We start from the raw sequence: 19,463 nt of genomic DNA, 5'->3' as shown, positions 1-19,463 counted from the left end.
AATCGTAATGCCATTCTTCTTAATCCATTGATAATGATTGACAAGTTTAAACTCAAATTTCTCTTCTTATTGGCTGCGTTCAGCAAAGAAAGCAACTATGCAACTGTTATAATGTTTATTTCTACCAACGTAGATTATCTTTAATCTCGGTTTAACTTAATTTTTATCCTCATTCTAATATAAGAATTAGAAAAAAGATAGAGAGTAAATTAAACTGAGGTTAAAGTTAATCTACAACGGCAGAAAAATGGACTGAAGATTCTTTAATATGGTTGGTTTGTACATTTAGATCCGTGAGGAACTAAGGGCGAGAACCAATCAAATTAAAAAATTTTGTAACAGTTACAAAGCTGCTTTTTCTGCTGAACACAGCCAATGTCACACGTGATCACGTTCAAACTATTTTCTCGTATTCTTCGTTAACAGACACTGTCGATTAATAGATAATAGATAACGATACAAACGAAGCTTCAAAAGGCTTTTCTTCTCGCCAAGAAAGAAACGACGACGTGTTGTTGAAAAATAACGACGCGTCCAGTTGTATTGCTTTTTATTATCATTCTCCTTTACGCATTTATCTGCATTGCACTTAATTGTCTCGCCTCCCTAGAAATGAACTATCAAATATTCCGATTTACAATCGCAGTGTTGAGCAGTTTTTCTTTATAGAGTCAGCTCTACAAAAAAACGCAAAAGTGTCTGGTGTGTGTGTGTACAACCTATTATTATTATATAGCGGTCGTATGCCGGAGTCGGTTCTCCTCTCCCGGCTTGCTTTCTCTCTCGCGAACCGCTTTTCTCGTTACAATCGCCGATACGCATCTCGACAATACAATTAATAAATTGAAACGCGGCCGCGTTTCCGATAGGTCTAATAATACGATTTCTTTCTTTTTTTTTTTCCCCTCGCAAAGAAGGTATATTTCTTTGTCATTAATCGGCCGTGTCTGGTGCGCCAGCCTCGACCTCAGGATTGCCGTTAGCAATATTCTCCGAGCCTAACAACGAAATATACATATGCGTATATGTATATTTATATATATATATAACATTATATGTATATAAACAATAAAATATGCATGGTTCGTATTATTTCCATCCATATGATGTTCCGCTACGGAAATAATGTTTGCAACAATTTCGCGTCGCGCCTTTTTTTCCCCCTCTCGAACACGATTATCCGCCGCTTCTACCGCGAGAGATCTATTCATATTAGGGTACTTTTCAGTTGCGATTCAGCACAAACTCTCTTGTAAAGTGATCGCTTCCTTTTCCCTTTGTTTCCTCTAAAAAGGATAGCGCCATGAAAAAAATGCAGTCAGGAACATACGCGATTATATAATGAATACTGCAAACACCAATCTTTAGGCATACAAAGACACTATTTATCTCGACTGTATTCGTGGGAAATATTTCTTTAATAATAATTGGATCTGCGATGATGCTGTTTACAGCTCGAAATCTATGATGACACACGTATACATGCACACATATACATACAAACACTTTCCCTCTTTCTCTCTCTCTCTCTCCCCCTCCCTCTTTTTCTCTCGCATCCACTCTGACACATTAAACAGGCATGCCGATTCTGAATAGATTCAAGTAAACGTAAATACCTATGTAAGTAGCAAAAACAAAAACGTTCGCCATAGATCACGACATAGAACATAATTTGGATTAGCTTTCTTTAGATATACACGATATTGAGATTACACGTCACCGAACAGTCTGTACATTTAATCTTCTTCTTTTTCTCTCCTTTTACAAAATACTCTGCGTGCGTGTCACGCGCTTAACTTATGCGTCCAGTCTCTTCTTCGAAAACCATTGCGTGTTACATCAAGGTTCCTTTTAGTTGTATTATTATTGATCGAGGCAGCGCGAAACGCGAGTCCGTTAAAATCTTAGCAGATTAAATCACGTATAATATATATATATATATATATATATATATATATATAAACGTTAATACCATTCTCGTGTTGCGAACTTTACTTTCATATTCCCTCGAGAAGCGATTTCCCCTGCGACGTTCTATAATTTCAAGCATTCAAGAGATATAGTTTAATGCAATTACGTCTAAGCTTACGAACTTGACAGATCTCATTACGGCCATAGTAGACAGTTCCTCAACTTAAAAAGAAATTTTATTAAATAATCCACGTAGAAAGTTCAGCATCTCCATTTACAATTATGCTACTTCAAATAAACGAGAGCCGGCGGTGGTGGTTTAAATACATGTTGGCTAAGTTGAGTCGATCACAGTAAAATGTAGAAAACGATAAATAATTAGGTTCCACAAACGACAGATCTTGCACGAGGGCGCAGGTCACCGTGCCGGGAGTGATTCACCGCGCGAGATCTATAATCTTGCCGTTTATTATAAATTATAAGTATAAAATGGGGGAAATAGAGCGTTAATTTATCGATCGAGTAGAGAATACTATGACTTCTTAATTGAATCTCGTTAAACTTCCTACGTCGCTCCCTAAAGAACGGAGCAGCGGTTATGTGTTCGCCCCGCGTTAAAATAAAAAACAAAAGAAGAGCCGCGAAATATCCTATTACAACGATAAGCGTTTGTATCTCGCCGAGAACTTTTTTTTCGTCTAGATTAAGCGTCACTCGTTTCGCCGACCTCATGCTTACGCTCTTACACGTGCAAAATTTCACAGTTTCTACATAAAACACGTTAATGGAAAATAACACGAAAATACATTGAAACGCAAGAAAAATATTCCAGGATGTTTGAAAGGCAATTTGAAGAAATTTTGTTCGTGCACTTTCTTCTCCACTCTTTCTATGACGTCGTGTAAAATAAAAAAAATATATATATATTATGTAATATATAACGTAAAATAAATATATTCTCTATACGCTGTTTGAAAATACAAAGAAATTTCAACCTTAACGTGCACTTTGAATTCAATGAGACACTCGTTAGAAACAAAATAAAATTTGAGTAAAGCTTTATCTTGAATTCTTTAAGAAACTAAAAATTTTGTTCTTTTTTTTTTTTTTAATGACAAATTTACATTTCAAACATCTTGCGAATACGGAAAAAAAGGAGCGATTCATTCGTGACGTTGCGGATGTTAAATATTACATCATGCAGAACGTTTTGCGACACCGCTTGGTAGATGTAATCGATTATGTACAACCTCTATCTAGGGTAAGAACCGGAATTTTTAAGTCTGTTTCCTAATAAAATTAAAAAAAAGAAAGAAATAGTTTATTAGAGATAATTATCAGACAATAATATTATTAGATACAATATATACGTGCATTTCGTAATCAAATGTTTTCGGAGTCTAGGCGAAAATCCGTACTGAGTGACGCCAAAATAAGCTATTGGGCCATTTTACGTAAAATTCTTTACAAATTCGAATCGAGGAACTATGTTATCGCTCTTCCATGATGCGTAAAATAGCACTGCACACTTCACGATAGTTCTCTTATATAATCCATCGTATACCAAGATTTACCGTCCGATGTCGTTCTTGCAGTATTAAAATCGCGTATTTTAATCCGGCTGAAGAAACGAATGTGTGAAACGCATTTTCCCAACCTTTTCAATATATATCAGACGTCGTTCTCTTACTATACAGAATTACGTATAAATTATTATGAGTGGCTGCCTAATTTAACCTCTTCTTCGCGTGGTGGAAATTTAATTGTAAATCTTAATGGCCTTTTCGAGGTAGTTGATACGAGAGCGCTTCGGCGCTTTGTTGACGTGTTCCAAGCCAAGCCAGGGCCTGTGCGGCGATGTGCCTGCGTTTAAAAGTGGACAGACTACAAAATTCATTCTTCGTTAGCATCGTATCGGCAGTGCCCTATATTGTTGCGAATATAACGGCCATGCGCGATTCGACGCTCGTTTTATCGCTATGCATCCGCAATAAAAGGGATCGCGGTACTTTTTCCCTTTTCTTTACACTTACCCTGACCGGTGTATCTGGGAAGGAAATCCTCGATTTTGATACAAGAGTCCGGCGAGTCGATAATGAACTGCGGCTTGCCCATCGTCACCACCGCGAACTTAAACTTCAAAGTTTTTTTATGAATTCTCATAAAAGATCGAAAAAAGACTAGCTAAGGATGCCTACCTTTTCGAATTCTTTCTCCTGAACGCCTAATTTCTTTAACAACCTGTCCTTCATCTTGGGAAACGGTTCATTCTGCAAAAAACACACACACCGATTATCGATTGCATCGCGTAAGGGGCTGTCCATTAATTACGTGAGTATTTTAGAAGGGAGGGGGCAGTCAGCGAAATTTCTATGTGCTCATATGGAGGAAGGAGGGGGGGGGGATGTCGTCAGAGGGTGCCTTACATAAGTTCTCGCTAGAGTCTCTCATAGCGGAAGATGACCAAGCTAGTGTAAGTTCAATATGTGCGTTTTTGTTCATATATTGAACATATAAAAAAAAAAATTACGTGAAATCGAGGGAGGGAGAGAAGGGGTAATCAAAATACGAAGACTCATGTAGGGAGAGGGAGGATCTGAAATACCGAAAATAACACTCATCAGGGTGGGTACTCAAATTTTGTAAAAAAATTCTCTAAAAATTCCCAGGAGATTAGATTTTCCAGGAATTTTATTCAAAATTCCAGGTAAGATTAGAAAATTTCTTAATATAGTTTTAAAATAAATTTGGCAAGAGTTCTAATAACGTATAGAACTTTGTGCGTGAAACAATTTAATCTTCTCATATGTACATACAATAGTTACGTCTCCACACAAAATTTTTCGAACGTAACGAAAAATTTGGTATGGAGATGTAACTACATATGTGAAGATTAAATTGTTTCACGCATCAAGTCCTGCGTTATTAGATTTTTAATGCCTGATTTATTATTTCCGGATTATCGTTTTTTTAGATTAAAGAGTCTTTATATAGTATATGTCAATTTTAAAATAAATTAATTTTTAATATCAGGGACCTTCGATATGGAACCACGTTTACTTTCTAAAGGGATAAAATTAAATTTAAAAGTAAAATTCAAAAAATTTCCCTGAGTACCAAGTAAAATTCCATAAGAATCCATGATTTTCAAGGATGAAAATAAAATTCCCTGAGAATTCCAGGTTTTCCCGGTAATACCTACCCCGCTCACGTAATTAATGGACGGCCCCTAATTACATTTAGCGCCGATTTAATAATTCTCAAAACGCGGCACTCACATGCTTAATCTTGAAGAAGAAAGGAATACCGAACGTTGAGAAAACCTCTTTGTGAAAATGCGCAACAGGAACTAGCATTTCGCCCTCGGCCAGATTCACCTCGTCAATCGGAATCTCTTCTATCCTGTACAACTTGGTGCCCGATGTGTTTAAGTGATCTAAGGGCGTGTCGTCCACAGGCCCGGGCGACAACTTGTTGCACGTCATTTCCAATATCCTCAGTTTTCCCGAACCGTTCTCCGATAATTCCACCTGCTTCTTAGCCTCCTCGAGCAAATTAGCAACGGTGCCGTTTTTATTCGGGTAAAGGATCATCTCCTTCTCTTCTTTAAGCGACGGCCCTACCCATATGCACTTGAATTGTTTCTTGTTCTCCAGCTCATTCACCCTAATACTGAGCTGTTGATAAAATAATTTCTTTACTTTCGTCTTGCAGTACGCAACCAGTTCTTTAAGCGTGCCGTCAAATGTACACTTAAGAGGATGGCCGGGAGAATCCTTGTAGCTGTAAAAAGAATTTCAGAATAAAGCCCCTTCCTCTAAAAACGTCTCGAAAATAGAGAACCTTGTCGAGAACAATTCGATTAATTTCGACATTTAACATTAAAGGGTCAGGCGGCCATCCTTGAGGCCTCAAAATGATACCTATAAGTTTGGGATTTTTTGTGGGTAAATAGATAACTTTATTTAAAAGCTGTTTAGAGGACATTGTACATATATCAGAAACTAACAAAATTTTTTTTTATGTACAAAATGGCGACGCACTGGCCTACTTGCCAAATCCCTTTTTACTGTTTTTTCAAATCGGTGTACAGGATTCCAGACACACGATTTGACCTTGAACAAAACACAAAGAATTTTCAATATCTACATATTAAAGACTAAAGAAGTACGTAGGGATTTTTCGAAATATTGATTTTTCTCGAAATGGCAGCTTTTTTTACAAAAAGTTCGTATTTTTGTTTAATACAAGTCTTTCGTAAAATAGCTGCCATTTTGAGAAAAATCAATATTTTGAAAAATACCTACGTACTTCTCTAGTCTTTAATATGTAGATATTGAAAATTCTTTGTATTTTGTTCAAGGTCAAACCGTGTGCCTGGACTCCTATACACCGATGGTAAAAAGGGATTCCGCAAGTGTAGGCCAGTGCGCCGTAATTTTGGAACATAAAAAAAATAAAAAAATATTTATTTGGTTTCTTATATATGTACAATAAGGTCCTCTAAACAGATTTTAAGTAAAGTTTATCCATTTACCCACAAAAAATCCCGAACTTAAGGTATCATTTTAAAACCTCAGGAGTGGCGGCCTGACCCTTCAAAGGCACGGTTACAAATGTAAGATTAACTTTAATCTCAGCTTAACTTACTGTTTATCTTTTTCTAATTCTTAGATTGAAAGAAGTGAATTGAACTCGACGATTAAATCGAGTTAACCGCTAATTGTGAAACTGGGTCTAAGAGACATTAAAAGGAATATCGACATTCTTACTTTTGACATTTGAAGAATTGTAAAAGGTACGGATCTGTGCCGACTCGCTGCGCTACGGCCTTTGCCATTTGATCGTATGTCATTCGCAACGAAAGTTCCATTGTAAAACCTGGATCGTTCGGAATCAATTTATCACAAAACGTTACTTCTACCCTATAGAATAGATCTCTGAAATATGCAAATCGTACTAGATTAGCAAGTGTGTTTGGTGATATTATAGATATTTAAAGATACTCTCAAGGTATATCGGTGATAAAAGATTAAAATGTTATATTCATACTACTCACTTAAAATATTCTCGACACGTTGGAAGTTCATACATTTCATTATCTCCTTCCTTTTGAAATACAATGATGTCACCGTCCATTAATTCCTCGAGAACCTTTTCCAAAGGCTCGGACAGGTTGTCTATTTTCTCAACTAAGTTCGGTTTAATTTCCTCATATAAGGCGAGCTCTGTGTCCGGTGGAAATCCGGCGCGTTCGTTTAAAATTGGTATGAGCTCCTCTGTAAAATTTATCAAATATACTTAGGTGCACGGTGTTGTTTTAAATGTAAAACATCTGGTTATTTTTCTGAATAGGAATTATAAAACATTTTTCGAACAAAAATAATTTTATTTGAGAAAAGATCTATATAAGAAAAAATTTTAAATTAAGACTATTAAAAGATCTATTAAATGAAAGATTTAAATTATTTTTTTATAAATACTTTTTTATTAGATATTTTGTTTTTCCGCTTATATTTAAACGTAACACAAATAGAGACAATATCTCATGAACGATTACTGAAAATCGTTTTTATTGAATTTGTCAAACTATTTTACAAATCTGTGATAAAATAGATATATTATTTCGTTTAAAAAATAAACTTGTCATTAAAAACACATTAAAAAATAATACAAATAAGCGGAAAGTATAAGAGCCTTATACGGTTATAGAATTGGATTTTAGTACTTAATAAAATTTTCTACATGAATTTATATACATCTTTTAGTTCAAACACGCTAAATACAATCGATCGAAATGCAATCTTAAAGCATAAATGGAATATTAATACCATCAATTAAATTGATAATCAATTTAATAATGATACTCATAAGCATGTTTAAACGTATTATTACAAACAATTTATTGCGACAAATATCACCCTAGCCAGAGATTTAAAAATTAAAAAAATAATTTAAAACTTTTGTTTGAATTATTATATAGATCTTCTTAAATAAAATGACTTTTCAAAATTTTTTCTAATTCTATTATCTAAAAAAATAACTGATCGTGAATATATAGTTAAACTAAATATCTGTACATGTACATATTTTTCAAATAACATTTAAAATATAATAATGTATATTCTTTCTAATATATCAATATTATATAAGTATATTGAAATTTCAACTTACGGACTTTAGCTACAACAGGCATATAGTGATGGCCGCAGTAATGGATTTTCTTATTTTTGGGATCGTAGAGTTTAAAAAAGAGTAAGACATCGGTGTCCTTGTCGAAAGGCGGTAACGCTGTCATGTCAGAGTCTGGAGGTACGAGTTCAACGAATACGTTCCACGGATTATGATTTTCCGCGCAGTCGATGATGGGCTTTTGAAGATCAGCGTCCGGCTCGATTAGCGTAGGTCTACAGGTTTGATTTGAACGCGTGCTGAAGGGCCAAATGCGAATCTGTTCTATGGGATATTTCTGTAGAACAAATTTCATAATATTAAACACATCTGTCATCTCCACACAATTTTTTGTTAGTATTCAACAATGCTCTTGCGTTATCTTTTTCTTCTTTATTTTGATATCTAAAATAGTGATAAAGCATTTTTAAAAATAACTTTTAAATTCTAAAATATTGAAAATAAAGACTGTTTTGAAAATCAATTTTTCAATATCATTTTTCACTGTATTATTTCGCAGAAAAAATTAGAATATTTTTTCTATTATTTCCCGTTTTTATACATTTAATGAAAAAATGCCAACGTACTCTTTTCAAGTTCATTACCTACCGTGATAAAAATACAGTTTAATAAATCACCGTATAGCCCGCAAAACATATTAGATATCACATCAGTATTGATTTACTTGGTAAATAAATCCTGATGTACACATATAAAGCACAAAATCAGCCTTTAATACATAGCAACGTTTCGGAAGAAAAATACCGGAACGTGCGCAGTGTGTCTTTTTATTGAACTCACTTACCAGACTATCGCTCAGTAGCTCGAGAAACTCGTGCACAGTGGCCTGCTTACGTACGCGAAATACACGATATAAAGCGTGCTCTGGGTCGTAGAGATCATTTCCTTGGTGACCGTCAAAGCTATCCTCGAGAAGGACATTAACGGTCATGTACAAGTATGCTTCCGTTCTCTCCTTTCTTCTTATCTGTTCCAGCCTCTTCTCCTCTTGCAGCCTCTCCACCAGCTAGACCAACAAAATTAAAATTATCCACGTGTGTACTCATTTTCGTTCTCAATAATCATTTTTCCTCGACTGTCTTTTCAAATTTTATGCGATTTGATTTCTCTCTTTCTTTTTTTAAATATTTTTAGAAAAAGATCATTTCTCTCGGTATCATGCTTTTGAGATTCGAGAACGGATCGTATTCGAAACATCAAAAGAATGACGGTACAATTTCCATTTTTCTTTGTAATTTTAATTTTGTTCATCTGCCGCTATATCGACTACCAAGTCAAACAATTACACAATGAAAATTATTTGGCGGTGAGTGATGGTTCCCAGTTATCTCTTCCTGGCTAATAAATACAAGCACACAGTAAAAATATATAGTATTAGTAATTAAAGGTAAATAAATTGGTGGACACAAGTGTGTGTGGTGGATAAGTACGAGACGTATAAATCCTGGGGTAATCTTACTTTAATTATATGTCGCGTTTACCGCCTCGAGAACATCCAAATTATGTAATTAACGTTCTGAAGAAATTAATCTTGGCAAAAAAACAACAACAAAAGTTACCTTAACCAATGTGTACATGCACATATATAAAATACGTATCTATCAATACGCCTATAACCACCACCCATGCCAAATAATTGTAACAATGTAATGTGTAACTATAGTAGTGTGGAGATGCCTTGTAACTTGGATATCTCTATTATTTGAATGTCGTATAAGATACGAGTATAAGAATAAAGCGGTATAAAAATAAATAACATTAACGCGGTTTCCGGCTGTGAAATTTTCTAGTATTCAACAATTTATTCGTTATCATTTTTTTTCTTTATTTTTTTTATATATAAAATAGTGATATAGCATTTAAAGGTATCTCACGATTAAAGCTATTATAAAGTATTTTTACTCTATCGATGATATTTTCAGCGTTCTTTCATCTCTTTTTCTCTCTCTCCCGCTCTTTCTCTCTCTCCCTCTCTCTCTAATTATTCATATATAACAACAAATAAATAGTTATCTGTCAATGATCATAATTACTATTAACATGGAGAGAATTTAATGAATCAACGACTTGCTTAAGTGATTGCATTCTCTGTTGAAACACGAAGTTCTTACTTTTACTCATTATTGTATTCGACTTTATAAATATTAGTTGATGAAAACTGCAAAGGTGAGTAATATAAATCACATTATGTCTCACTCACTAAACAATCCAGTTAAATAGCAAACACGCTAAAGAAGACATTTCAAGGAAGCTGATGTTTCTGACACAAGAGTGACACACTACTTATCGATTACTTCTTCTCTTTCTCGTATGTTATTGCAAGAGCTAAGCCGGAACTCGTCTAGCTCGAATCGATACTTAGTATATTCTCACTAATAACTGTGTTTTTGTTTTTTTTTCCCCTAATTCTCTTATACAATTATTCACACATATCCAAAATCCTTTCTTGAGATATGTTTGTTCACTTTTTTTTCTTCTCATTCACGATTTCAATATACTACAATACAATGATTAAATTTGTTATATAGTATTATACAATGTTTGTTATACAATAAACATTCCCAAAATAATCCTAAGGCTCATCACGATATTAGTCTGACGATCAGACTTTATCCAATTCAATGGATAAAATGTTTTCCGATAAAAGTGACAAAAATGCAACACGCACATCAATCATGGATCTTTCTCTTTAATTCCTTGCGTTGTCGATATATAAAATTATGAGTTAAGACAAGAATAAATTTAAAAAAATCACATGATTCTCATGTTGTATATATATGCCACGCGAGCGTCCGTAATGTAAAAAAATCCTCTGTCAAAAAGGCGTTTTTGTCGATAAAAAAAAAAAAAACAAATCTCTATATAGCATGAATCACACAGTTCCATCCGTAATATACATGCAGTAATATACATGTATCATCTTTTGGAACGTTCCCAATATTAACCGAGTTCCTCACCTTTAAAACATACTCGAATTTAATACGTCAGAAAATCAATTCTGATAATACATATCTGAATAGGTTTGTACCAAGTATTACACTATTCCGAATGCAACACTGTATCTACAAATAGAGACATGATTTATATCGCAATGTCAACATTTAATCAGTATAGCAGCCCAAGGGCTGATGTCAATGTATATCTCTGTTAAGAAAATTCAAAAGATAAAAGTTAGTCAACAACTGCTCGAAAAACGTATAATAATAGAATATTTTCATTAAATAAAACTTTCTAATTTGTATAATACACACATATACAATCTCAAAAATTAAGCTATCAATGTGTGGTAGCCAAAATATCGCAACCGAGGGCAGAAAAGTCGCCTCGATTTTGTTTTCTTTTTTTTTCTTCATATGTATATATAATTACAATGTGTAATATGCGAGTTCTGACGAATTCTAATGCTATGAACAAGCCCCACAGTAGCTCAATATAACATCGAAACTTCAGGAAGAGTTTGATCGAGAAGCAACGTAAGCAATTTACACTTTCTTACACCTATTTCACCGTCGGCGTTTGTCGGTTAAAAATCATGAATATAGAGATTTGGATTTCGAGGATTTTGAGTGCACGGACGAAGGGTCGCCGTCTCTGTGTGAGAGTCTTTAATCGAGTCAGTCGCGTCTTTGTCACGTTCAAGGTCGCTCAACTCCTGGGAAAGCTCTCTTTGAGAGACGTTTCTGACCTCTTGAGGTATATCCTCTTCCTTGACCTCTTGCAAGACGTTTTCCAGCTCTGAATTTCTTATGTAAACCAACATATAAGCGTTAGTGCAATGTTTCACAGCCATAGACATGTCCTCGTCTTGACCACCGTAGTTGTGTTCGATAGCTTCCTGCTTTGTACATCGCGAGACAACGTCGTCGTCGAACTTACACCACTGCCACAAAAAACAGATCAGAGAAGAGTTTTAGGAAGATGTTGCGACATATAAACAGGACATTTAAAAATCGTATAATTTTTGTTGAAATGTACAAAAGGAAATGGCGCACGATATTATCCTGTATAACACAAAATTATATTCTTTTTGGACTTTACTATAAAATAAATATGAAAATAAACACATAAAATATATGACCGAGGATCATACAGGAAATCAGTTTGATAGCAATGCAAAACATAAATTTATGATAATTATTGTATAAGTATAGATGAAATATATTGAGAAAGTAAAAGATTTATGAATATTATATTTGATAAATATTACTTAATTCATAATTATTGTGTAATATGACAATTATTACATAAGTATAGATGAAATATATTGAGAAACCAAAAAGATTTATGAACATTATTCTTAGTAAATATTACTCAATTCACACAACAGATATTAACACAAAATCATTTACTTACCTTGCCATCACCAGCGGGATTAATAAATACAACATAATGTCCTCCATGATTATCGCCACTATGAACGAGAACAGCGTGTAACGTGTAGTCCGCACTTGTTGTTTCTTTGTTTTGCAGGTATTTACCGAGACTAATTTTTTCATAAAACTCGAACCTTTAACAATAAATTTACACAATTATTTACACTATTACACGTCAAAAGGTAAAATCAGATTCACATTCTTATCTTTATAAAATTTTTGGCGTAAATAAAATTATAATTACGATCATTGTAGATAAAAAAATAAGCAATGGATTTCCATTTCTTACCTGTCGTTAAATTTGACTGAACAGTCAGTAACTGGGTCATACTGAAAACGCATTAGATGCAGGTGTAAAACTGGTGGAAACGACGAAAAAATTACGCCCTTTTCCGCCTCCTGTAATCCGTGCTCTCCCGCGTCGTACTTATTATCGCCATCGAGACTTTCTGTACTCACATAATCGCTAAAAGACTCGTAAACTGAAATACGATCTTAATTAGTTTCTCGTCATTCAAATGCCACGGATAAAAAGAACACATAATATAAAACTTACTGTTTTTCTTGCCCTTTATATTTAATTGTATGTCATAAAATGTTTCAACTCTCGTGGATTTATAGTCTATATTTTTACACTTGATAAAAGAGACCATTTTTCCCTCAAACAATTTTGGCACTGTACCTTCCACGCATGTTCCCTTCATTTTGCTTTCCAGCTTATCTAACAGCTAAATTTTCGCAAGATTAATTTATGCGCGTGCATTATCAAAATTTCAATAGACAGTGATATTATGGTGTAGGGCTGTTACTTTTTATTCACTTTGAATATTCGAAGCTTCGACGTTAACTTCGACCTAGCGAAGCTCAAAGTGCCTTCACACCTTCGAAGCTTCGAAGTTTTAAAAAATACATTAAAAATTTGAATTTTCTTAATTGAATTATTTTATTGATCATTATCTTTCCTTATTTGCATATAAATAAATCATTTAATTATTAATTTGTAATATTTCAGGTTATAATACTTTCAAATTTTTTAGAAATAATTTCCTATGTATTAATTCCTTTTATTTACAATATTTTAAATTTTCCGAATAAATTTATTAGTTGCACAAATGTATTTTTCGAAACTTCGAAAAAATTCGAAGATTTTAATGCCGAAGCTTCGAATCTTCGAATGTCAAAGCCTTCGAAGCAAATCACCAGCTCTAATATGGTGTGATACAAGTTTGTGCAATAGTGCGCAATATATTTACCACTCGTAGAAATTCCTGCACATCGTGTTGCATGAAAGAATCCAGCGTCTCCCAGCCAAAACTTTTAGTTAATTTCTTTGTACCGACAGGCTTGTCGGAAAACTGTAACTCGTGAAACACCCTCTGCAAGGCTAGTGCAACACTCTTACTCGAATCATCGCTCTCAGTTGGCATTTTGTATACTGCCTTTCGCAACTAAAAAGAAAAACAGAAGAGTACATTAATAAAGAAAATGTCGAGATGATTTGTCACGTGTCCTAAAAATGCCTGCTTCTACCAACCTGATTTGTAAAATACAGAGTTTGTAATAAAGAATTCATATAACATGTAGCACCCTGATTCTTCAAACCTACGTATCCCGTATGTTTTTTACTGTCCCAACTAACTCCGTGAGGTGCATCAGCTACTACATGAACCTAAATTAAAAGAAATATTAGAAGATAATTAAATATGTAATATGAATCTATAGAATTAGTAGTGCTTTTTAATATTGTCTATCATGTAATTTATATACAAATATAATTTAATTTCAAAAATATTTTCCATCAAACCAAATACGTCTTCTGATAAATTTTAATATTTTAACAAATACAAATTTTATGGCACAAAATTAAATTATGAGGGAAAACATGTTTGGTTTCCTAAGAGTTCTTTGTAAAATTGAGTGACACTCATATATTTGGCACTTGTATCAATTCTGTCAAAGTTCTATTTAAGAAAAAGATATTTATATTTTGTTATATCAAAAAATATTCTTTAAGATACTTAAAAATCATATAAATTGTGTAACATATTATAGAGCTATAAGTTTTATTGCAATTAAATAAAACTGAACAGAAGAAAAAATCAGTACTCTATAAAACGGTCAATAAAGATATGTTACAAACCTCAAGCGTGATTGAATCATCTTTTATGAAACCTCTCTCGGGATCTAGAACATCTTGCCATGTCATAAAATGGCTAAAACCCCAATCGTTCTCTTTACTATAGAAGAGGTGTTGAATTTCTAGAAAAAAATATGATATATATTATTGCAAAGAAAAACGTACAGCTTCGGTTTTCAATTAGAATTGAAGCCGATCAATATGTAATTAATAAATAAATTAAAGTAAACTGGAATTTCACTTACTTCTGCTAAATGGTTCCAACGTTTCTTTGCAAGAAAGAAGACGCAGTTCAGCAACAGCATAACAACTCCAAGACGTGGACTCGCTCTCTCCGTTGCACTGAAGGAAAAATCCAAGAGATCTCTGTGGTTGTCTCTCCTGTGTTTGACTTGACCGTGGCATTACCATTATTTTCCATGGTAAATTACGCACATAACACGCGGGGGACAATTGCGAGTCCTTCATCTTAGATATATTCTCGACAGTATATCGGAAGGTAGCTTCCGATCTGGCCTCGTCTGATACAAATGAAAGCAGGAATATATATAGAGGGAGAAATACATAGAATTTAGAGAATAAAATAAAAATAAACAATTAATATGTAAAAGTGATTGTCAAACAATTTAAAAAGCACAAATTTTGTTTAATCTATATTCTTTTGTATGAGCAAGAACAAAGAAGATGTAAAGTACATAATATACAAACGTTATAAAAAGAAAAAGATTACATGTATATGCCGCAAGATTATCTCTACGTTATAAAGTAATATTAAATTATTATATATTAAATTTAAACAAAGAACATGTTTTAACAAGATTCATACCTTCCTCCATTTCTTGATCCTGAACTATACATGCTAATTCTGGTTCACCATTTATAGGACGGTTGTCAGTTCCGTCTCCCCCACCATCATTTGGGGTCTCTATAAAATTTAACATTCACTTTCTTAACAATACAGAACGCATAAATCTAACAAATATTTAAAAAAAAAAATAGTCAAGTATTTACATACAAAAGAATGGAAATAGAAAGTTAACCTTATATTTCACAATGTATTTCACTCGATGAACGACAAGTGCCTATATGATTTTATTAATTCAACAATTTGCGACGTACAAACGTCATATTTTTATACAGATATTAAATTGCACATTGAAAATACAAGTGTAACGTTTTTTCTTTGTACAAATTAATCCGATATAACTTAATGCTGATACGGAACAATTGGTTTACCTATCGGTCTAGCGACATGGCAATTCAGAAAGATCTTTTTTACAAGAATATAAAAATTGCAATAGACGGAAGGACACCTCATGTGGAACGCTTGCGATGGCAAATAATGATTACCAGTAGAATTACGGAAGGAAAACAGAGAGAGAACAAAACAAAATTGACCACCAGCTTGAGGTACATGAAGTTATAGGTTAATATTCACACTCTTTGCCGCCGCACTAAAAGTACATGTTTCACACATTCCTCCGAATTCAATAATTCAATAAATATACAGAATCGCGCCGGTGTGTATTATTTATCGCCAACTTGTAACATGCACTGCGGAATAAGGCCGAATCAAATGTAGGGAGTACCCCGTTCAACAGCCGTACACAGTACAATAATCTTTATCAGCGGTGATTACATTTATATATCCACGAAAATTTCTGATAATGGAACTGTGACGCAATATCTCCGTTCTATATTATCTATCTGCAATCAGATATATATATATTTTTTTTTTTTTCAATTTTCCACCGGTACACACGACTTTTACGATTTGCTCTTGTAATATTTCCACATATTCAAAAAAAGGAACGTCCTTCTCGAGTGGACTAAAATAATAGGAAAAATTCGAGAATGTCGAGAAAAATAATAATGTAATGTAGTACGATTTGCGTGACGATTTTTCAATGTGGACGGTTTGACTGTAAAGAATGATTTATAAAAAAAAGTCGCGCGATCTTTTTTGCATCTGTAAAAAAAATATTTATTTATAAAAGATCAACACCTATTTTTTTCTTTTCGTTTACGTACATAAAAATAGTTCTTACAATTATTTTCTAATATTCAATGTCAATGGAACAAATTCGCTTTTTTACATAATACACAAGTCCAAGTGGAACAAAAATTTGAGTCACAAGTGGTGCTAATTAATATTACGGAGAGCCAATTACCCGATTTCAAGTCATCGCGGACCTGTTCTTTTTTTCAGCCTGAGCTTCTCGCACAGTTCTACATCTTTTCTATATATTTTTCATCACTATTGGTGAAAGAAAAAAAAAAGAGAAAAAGAGAAAGAGAGAGAGAGAAAGGAGATGAACGGTGTAAGTCGTGCAAGAAGTTCAGCTGAAGAGAACAGATCTCGTGCTTGGCATAGCAGAAGCAACGGTAACGCGCGAAGTGAATTGCCCGCTAGGTCGTGCGTTCCGTACAGTAATCTCAACAGATGGATGAAAAAGCTTGCACCGTGTCTTTCTCTAAATATAAAAACGATTCCACAAACATACGCTCGCCGTCCGGACGGAAAAAAGGAAAGAAAATTCGAAGAAAGTTGGCGAGAAGCTCCGACAAAGAGAGCCTCTCTCTCTTCCACCCTCTCTCTCTCGCTCGCTCTCTCTCACTCACTCACTCACTCACTCACTGAAAGCACTCGTACTAGTCACACTTACGTTCGCACAAGCCAAGAAGAGAGAGATAGATATATACATACACACATATATATAATATATATATATATATATATTATATATAAGTTATTACGTATATAGTCATATATATAGCTAAATATCTAAAAAGACGGGATATATAGATAAAAGAGATAGATGGCTAGATACATAGATGAATTTTAGAGATAGACGGAGAGAAATGCACTCACCCTCCTGCGTGTCCATCTCCTCGACCTCGTTAACCTGAACGGGCGCGAGGCTGAGCTGCTTGAGATTCTCCTGGTCGTTTACGTGGTTCATCGCGAAGCCGATGTTGATGGTCGTCTTGATGGCGCCGGGTACCTCGGTGACGGCCTCCGCCGTCGAGGTTACGTTGTCGGCGTTGGTCAGCGCCTGCTGCTGATTGTTTCCCGCTGCTGGCTGCGCGGTCGCGAGCGGCACGCGATTCCGGTGTGGAGGTGGAGTTGTTGTCGTTTTACCGAGCGCCTTTCTGATCTGTACCGTGGCCGACGGTGTCCGATCCGTTTGTGGAAGTTGCTGTTGCTGCTGTTGCGACGACGGCGGCGGCGGTGGCGGTGGCGGCGATTGCCGTTGCTGCTGGCAATGCGATTGCTGCAACTGCTGCCGTTGCTGCTGCTGCTGCGGCGGTTGCTGCTGTTCCGTTCCTACGATCACCCGGCTACTATCGAAGCCCACGTCGTTACCGGGACTCGACGTCGCTTTACCGCACTCCGACGACGATAGATGTTTGCTCGCAGTTCGCCCAATTTCTGCGGCCATCAAGTGCCCCCACTCGCACGGGGGACGCCCACAGCATATATTCCACCCTCGTGTGTTTATTTAATGTTCGCTAGGTACGCGACTCGAGTGCCCGTACTACCCCGCGTCGAGTATTCCCTTCACGCGAACTCTCCTCCGAGTGTCGCCACGGCTGAGCGTAACTTGCGGCAATCTTCGCAGCGGTAGCGACGGCGAAGTCGTCCGTGACGATGTTTGTGGTGGTTGTGCTGCTGCCACTGCGCTGGCGGCGACGGCGGCGGCGGCGGCAGCGACGACGACGGCGATGACGACGGCGGCGGCGGCGGCGGCGGCGGCGGCGGCGGTGTTGGTGACGGTGATGGTGTTAGTGGCGGCGGCGGCGGCGGTGGCGGGCAGCGACGGCCGTCTCGCCTCTCGTTCCGGCGCGGCGCCTCGCGCACCGACCTCACCCCTCTCCCTCCCTGCCGCGCACGGTCCCGATTCGTGAAAAAAAAACTGCTTCCGCTGCGCGCTTTACCGGCGCGGCGCTCGTCGGCGGGCGACGACGCGATTACCGACTACGTCGACGGCTGCGTGCACAACACGACGGGGACGACGATCGCGGGACGACGACGACGACGACGTTTGACAATGTTGCGCCGTTACTCACTTCGCGTCTCTTTCTCTCCCTCTCTCTCGCTCGCTCTCTCACTCCCTCTCTCTCTCTCTCTCTCTTTCTCTCTCTCTCCACTCGTAGGATCCCGTCGCCGCCACGGATCTCGATCGGGCTCACTCTCTGATTCTCGATCGACTGCGACTGCGACTTCCGGCTGCGAGCGAACCCACCTGTGCCCGACCGTCGTTCTCGCAGCGGGTCCTCCTTCCCTACCTCTCACTATCTCTCTCTCTCTCTCTTTCTCTCTCTCCTCACCAGCGCCCGCGGAGACGGACGTTTACTCGAGAACACAGCACGAACGGATACGCGCGGGCCGATCCCGTACGTCGCGATCGTCGTTCACGGATCCTCTCTCGTCTGTCACGCGAAAATAAACAAAATGGCGGCGAGTGCGGCGGCGGCGGCTCGGCTCGGCTGCGCGGTTGCGCTCGTAGTACCAGTGCGACTCCGATTTCACACACGCACGCGTACACAACAGTACACACATACCGCACACACGTGCGCGCGCGTGCGACGTTCTCCGTATACGGCATCCGCGAACAAGCCAAATTCGTATAGATGGTCCACTCGATGCAACGTTGGTGTGCAACGCGACGAGCCGAGTCCAAGATAATCGAGATGATCTGGCGCGCTCAAGATAACTTTCGAATTTCCATAAGACAGGATTCTATTAAAAATCGTCAAAAAAAAAGGATCCTGGGCATGATCATGAAAGAGGACCGAATCAGGACAGTCAGGTAGTTGAAGAGTGTGATCGATTTTGAAATCTTCGT

General features: G+C 36.6%; 1 protein-coding gene across 3 annotated transcripts; it reads right to left on the bottom strand.

Annotated features, from left to right (window-relative positions):
* Window positions 1-2,129: 2,129 nt before the first annotated feature.
* On the bottom strand, window positions 2,130-18,290 carry LOC105452021 (ubiquitin carboxyl-terminal hydrolase 7). Of its 3 annotated transcripts, none has more exons than XM_011692799.1 (18): window positions 17,486-18,290; window positions 15,440-15,538; window positions 14,859-15,134; window positions 14,617-14,735; window positions 14,011-14,145; window positions 13,730-13,924; window positions 13,033-13,204; window positions 12,766-12,958; window positions 12,457-12,610; window positions 11,789-11,983; window positions 8,888-9,109; window positions 8,086-8,380; window positions 6,971-7,190; window positions 6,684-6,851; window positions 5,190-5,694; window positions 4,110-4,181; window positions 3,945-4,047; window positions 2,130-3,774 (listed from the first exon to the last, which is right to left on the bottom strand). In XM_011692799.1, exons 1-18 carry the CDS (start codon window positions 18,054-18,056, stop codon window positions 3,671-3,673), a joined length of 3,798 nt encoding a protein of 1,265 aa, XP_011691101.1. In that variant the 5' UTR covers window positions 18,057-18,290; the 3' UTR covers window positions 2,130-3,670. The 3 variants fall into 3 exon arrangements, with proteins under 3 accessions (XP_011691101.1, XP_011691102.1, XP_011691103.1); XM_011692800.1 differs by having other exon boundaries at window positions 3,945-4,041; XM_011692801.1 differs by lacking the exon at window positions 17,486-18,290 and adding an exon at window positions 15,850-16,232.
* Window positions 18,291-19,463: the final 1,173 nt, after the last annotated feature.

The sequence above is a fragment of the Wasmannia auropunctata genome, unplaced genomic scaffold (assembly GCF_000956235.1).
Source record: "Wasmannia auropunctata unplaced genomic scaffold, wasmannia.A_1.0 LD336038.1, whole genome shotgun sequence".
Lineage (NCBI taxonomy): Eukaryota > Metazoa > Arthropoda > Insecta > Hymenoptera > Formicidae > Wasmannia > Wasmannia auropunctata.
This window is presented reverse-complemented; position numbering and strand designations above follow the sequence as displayed.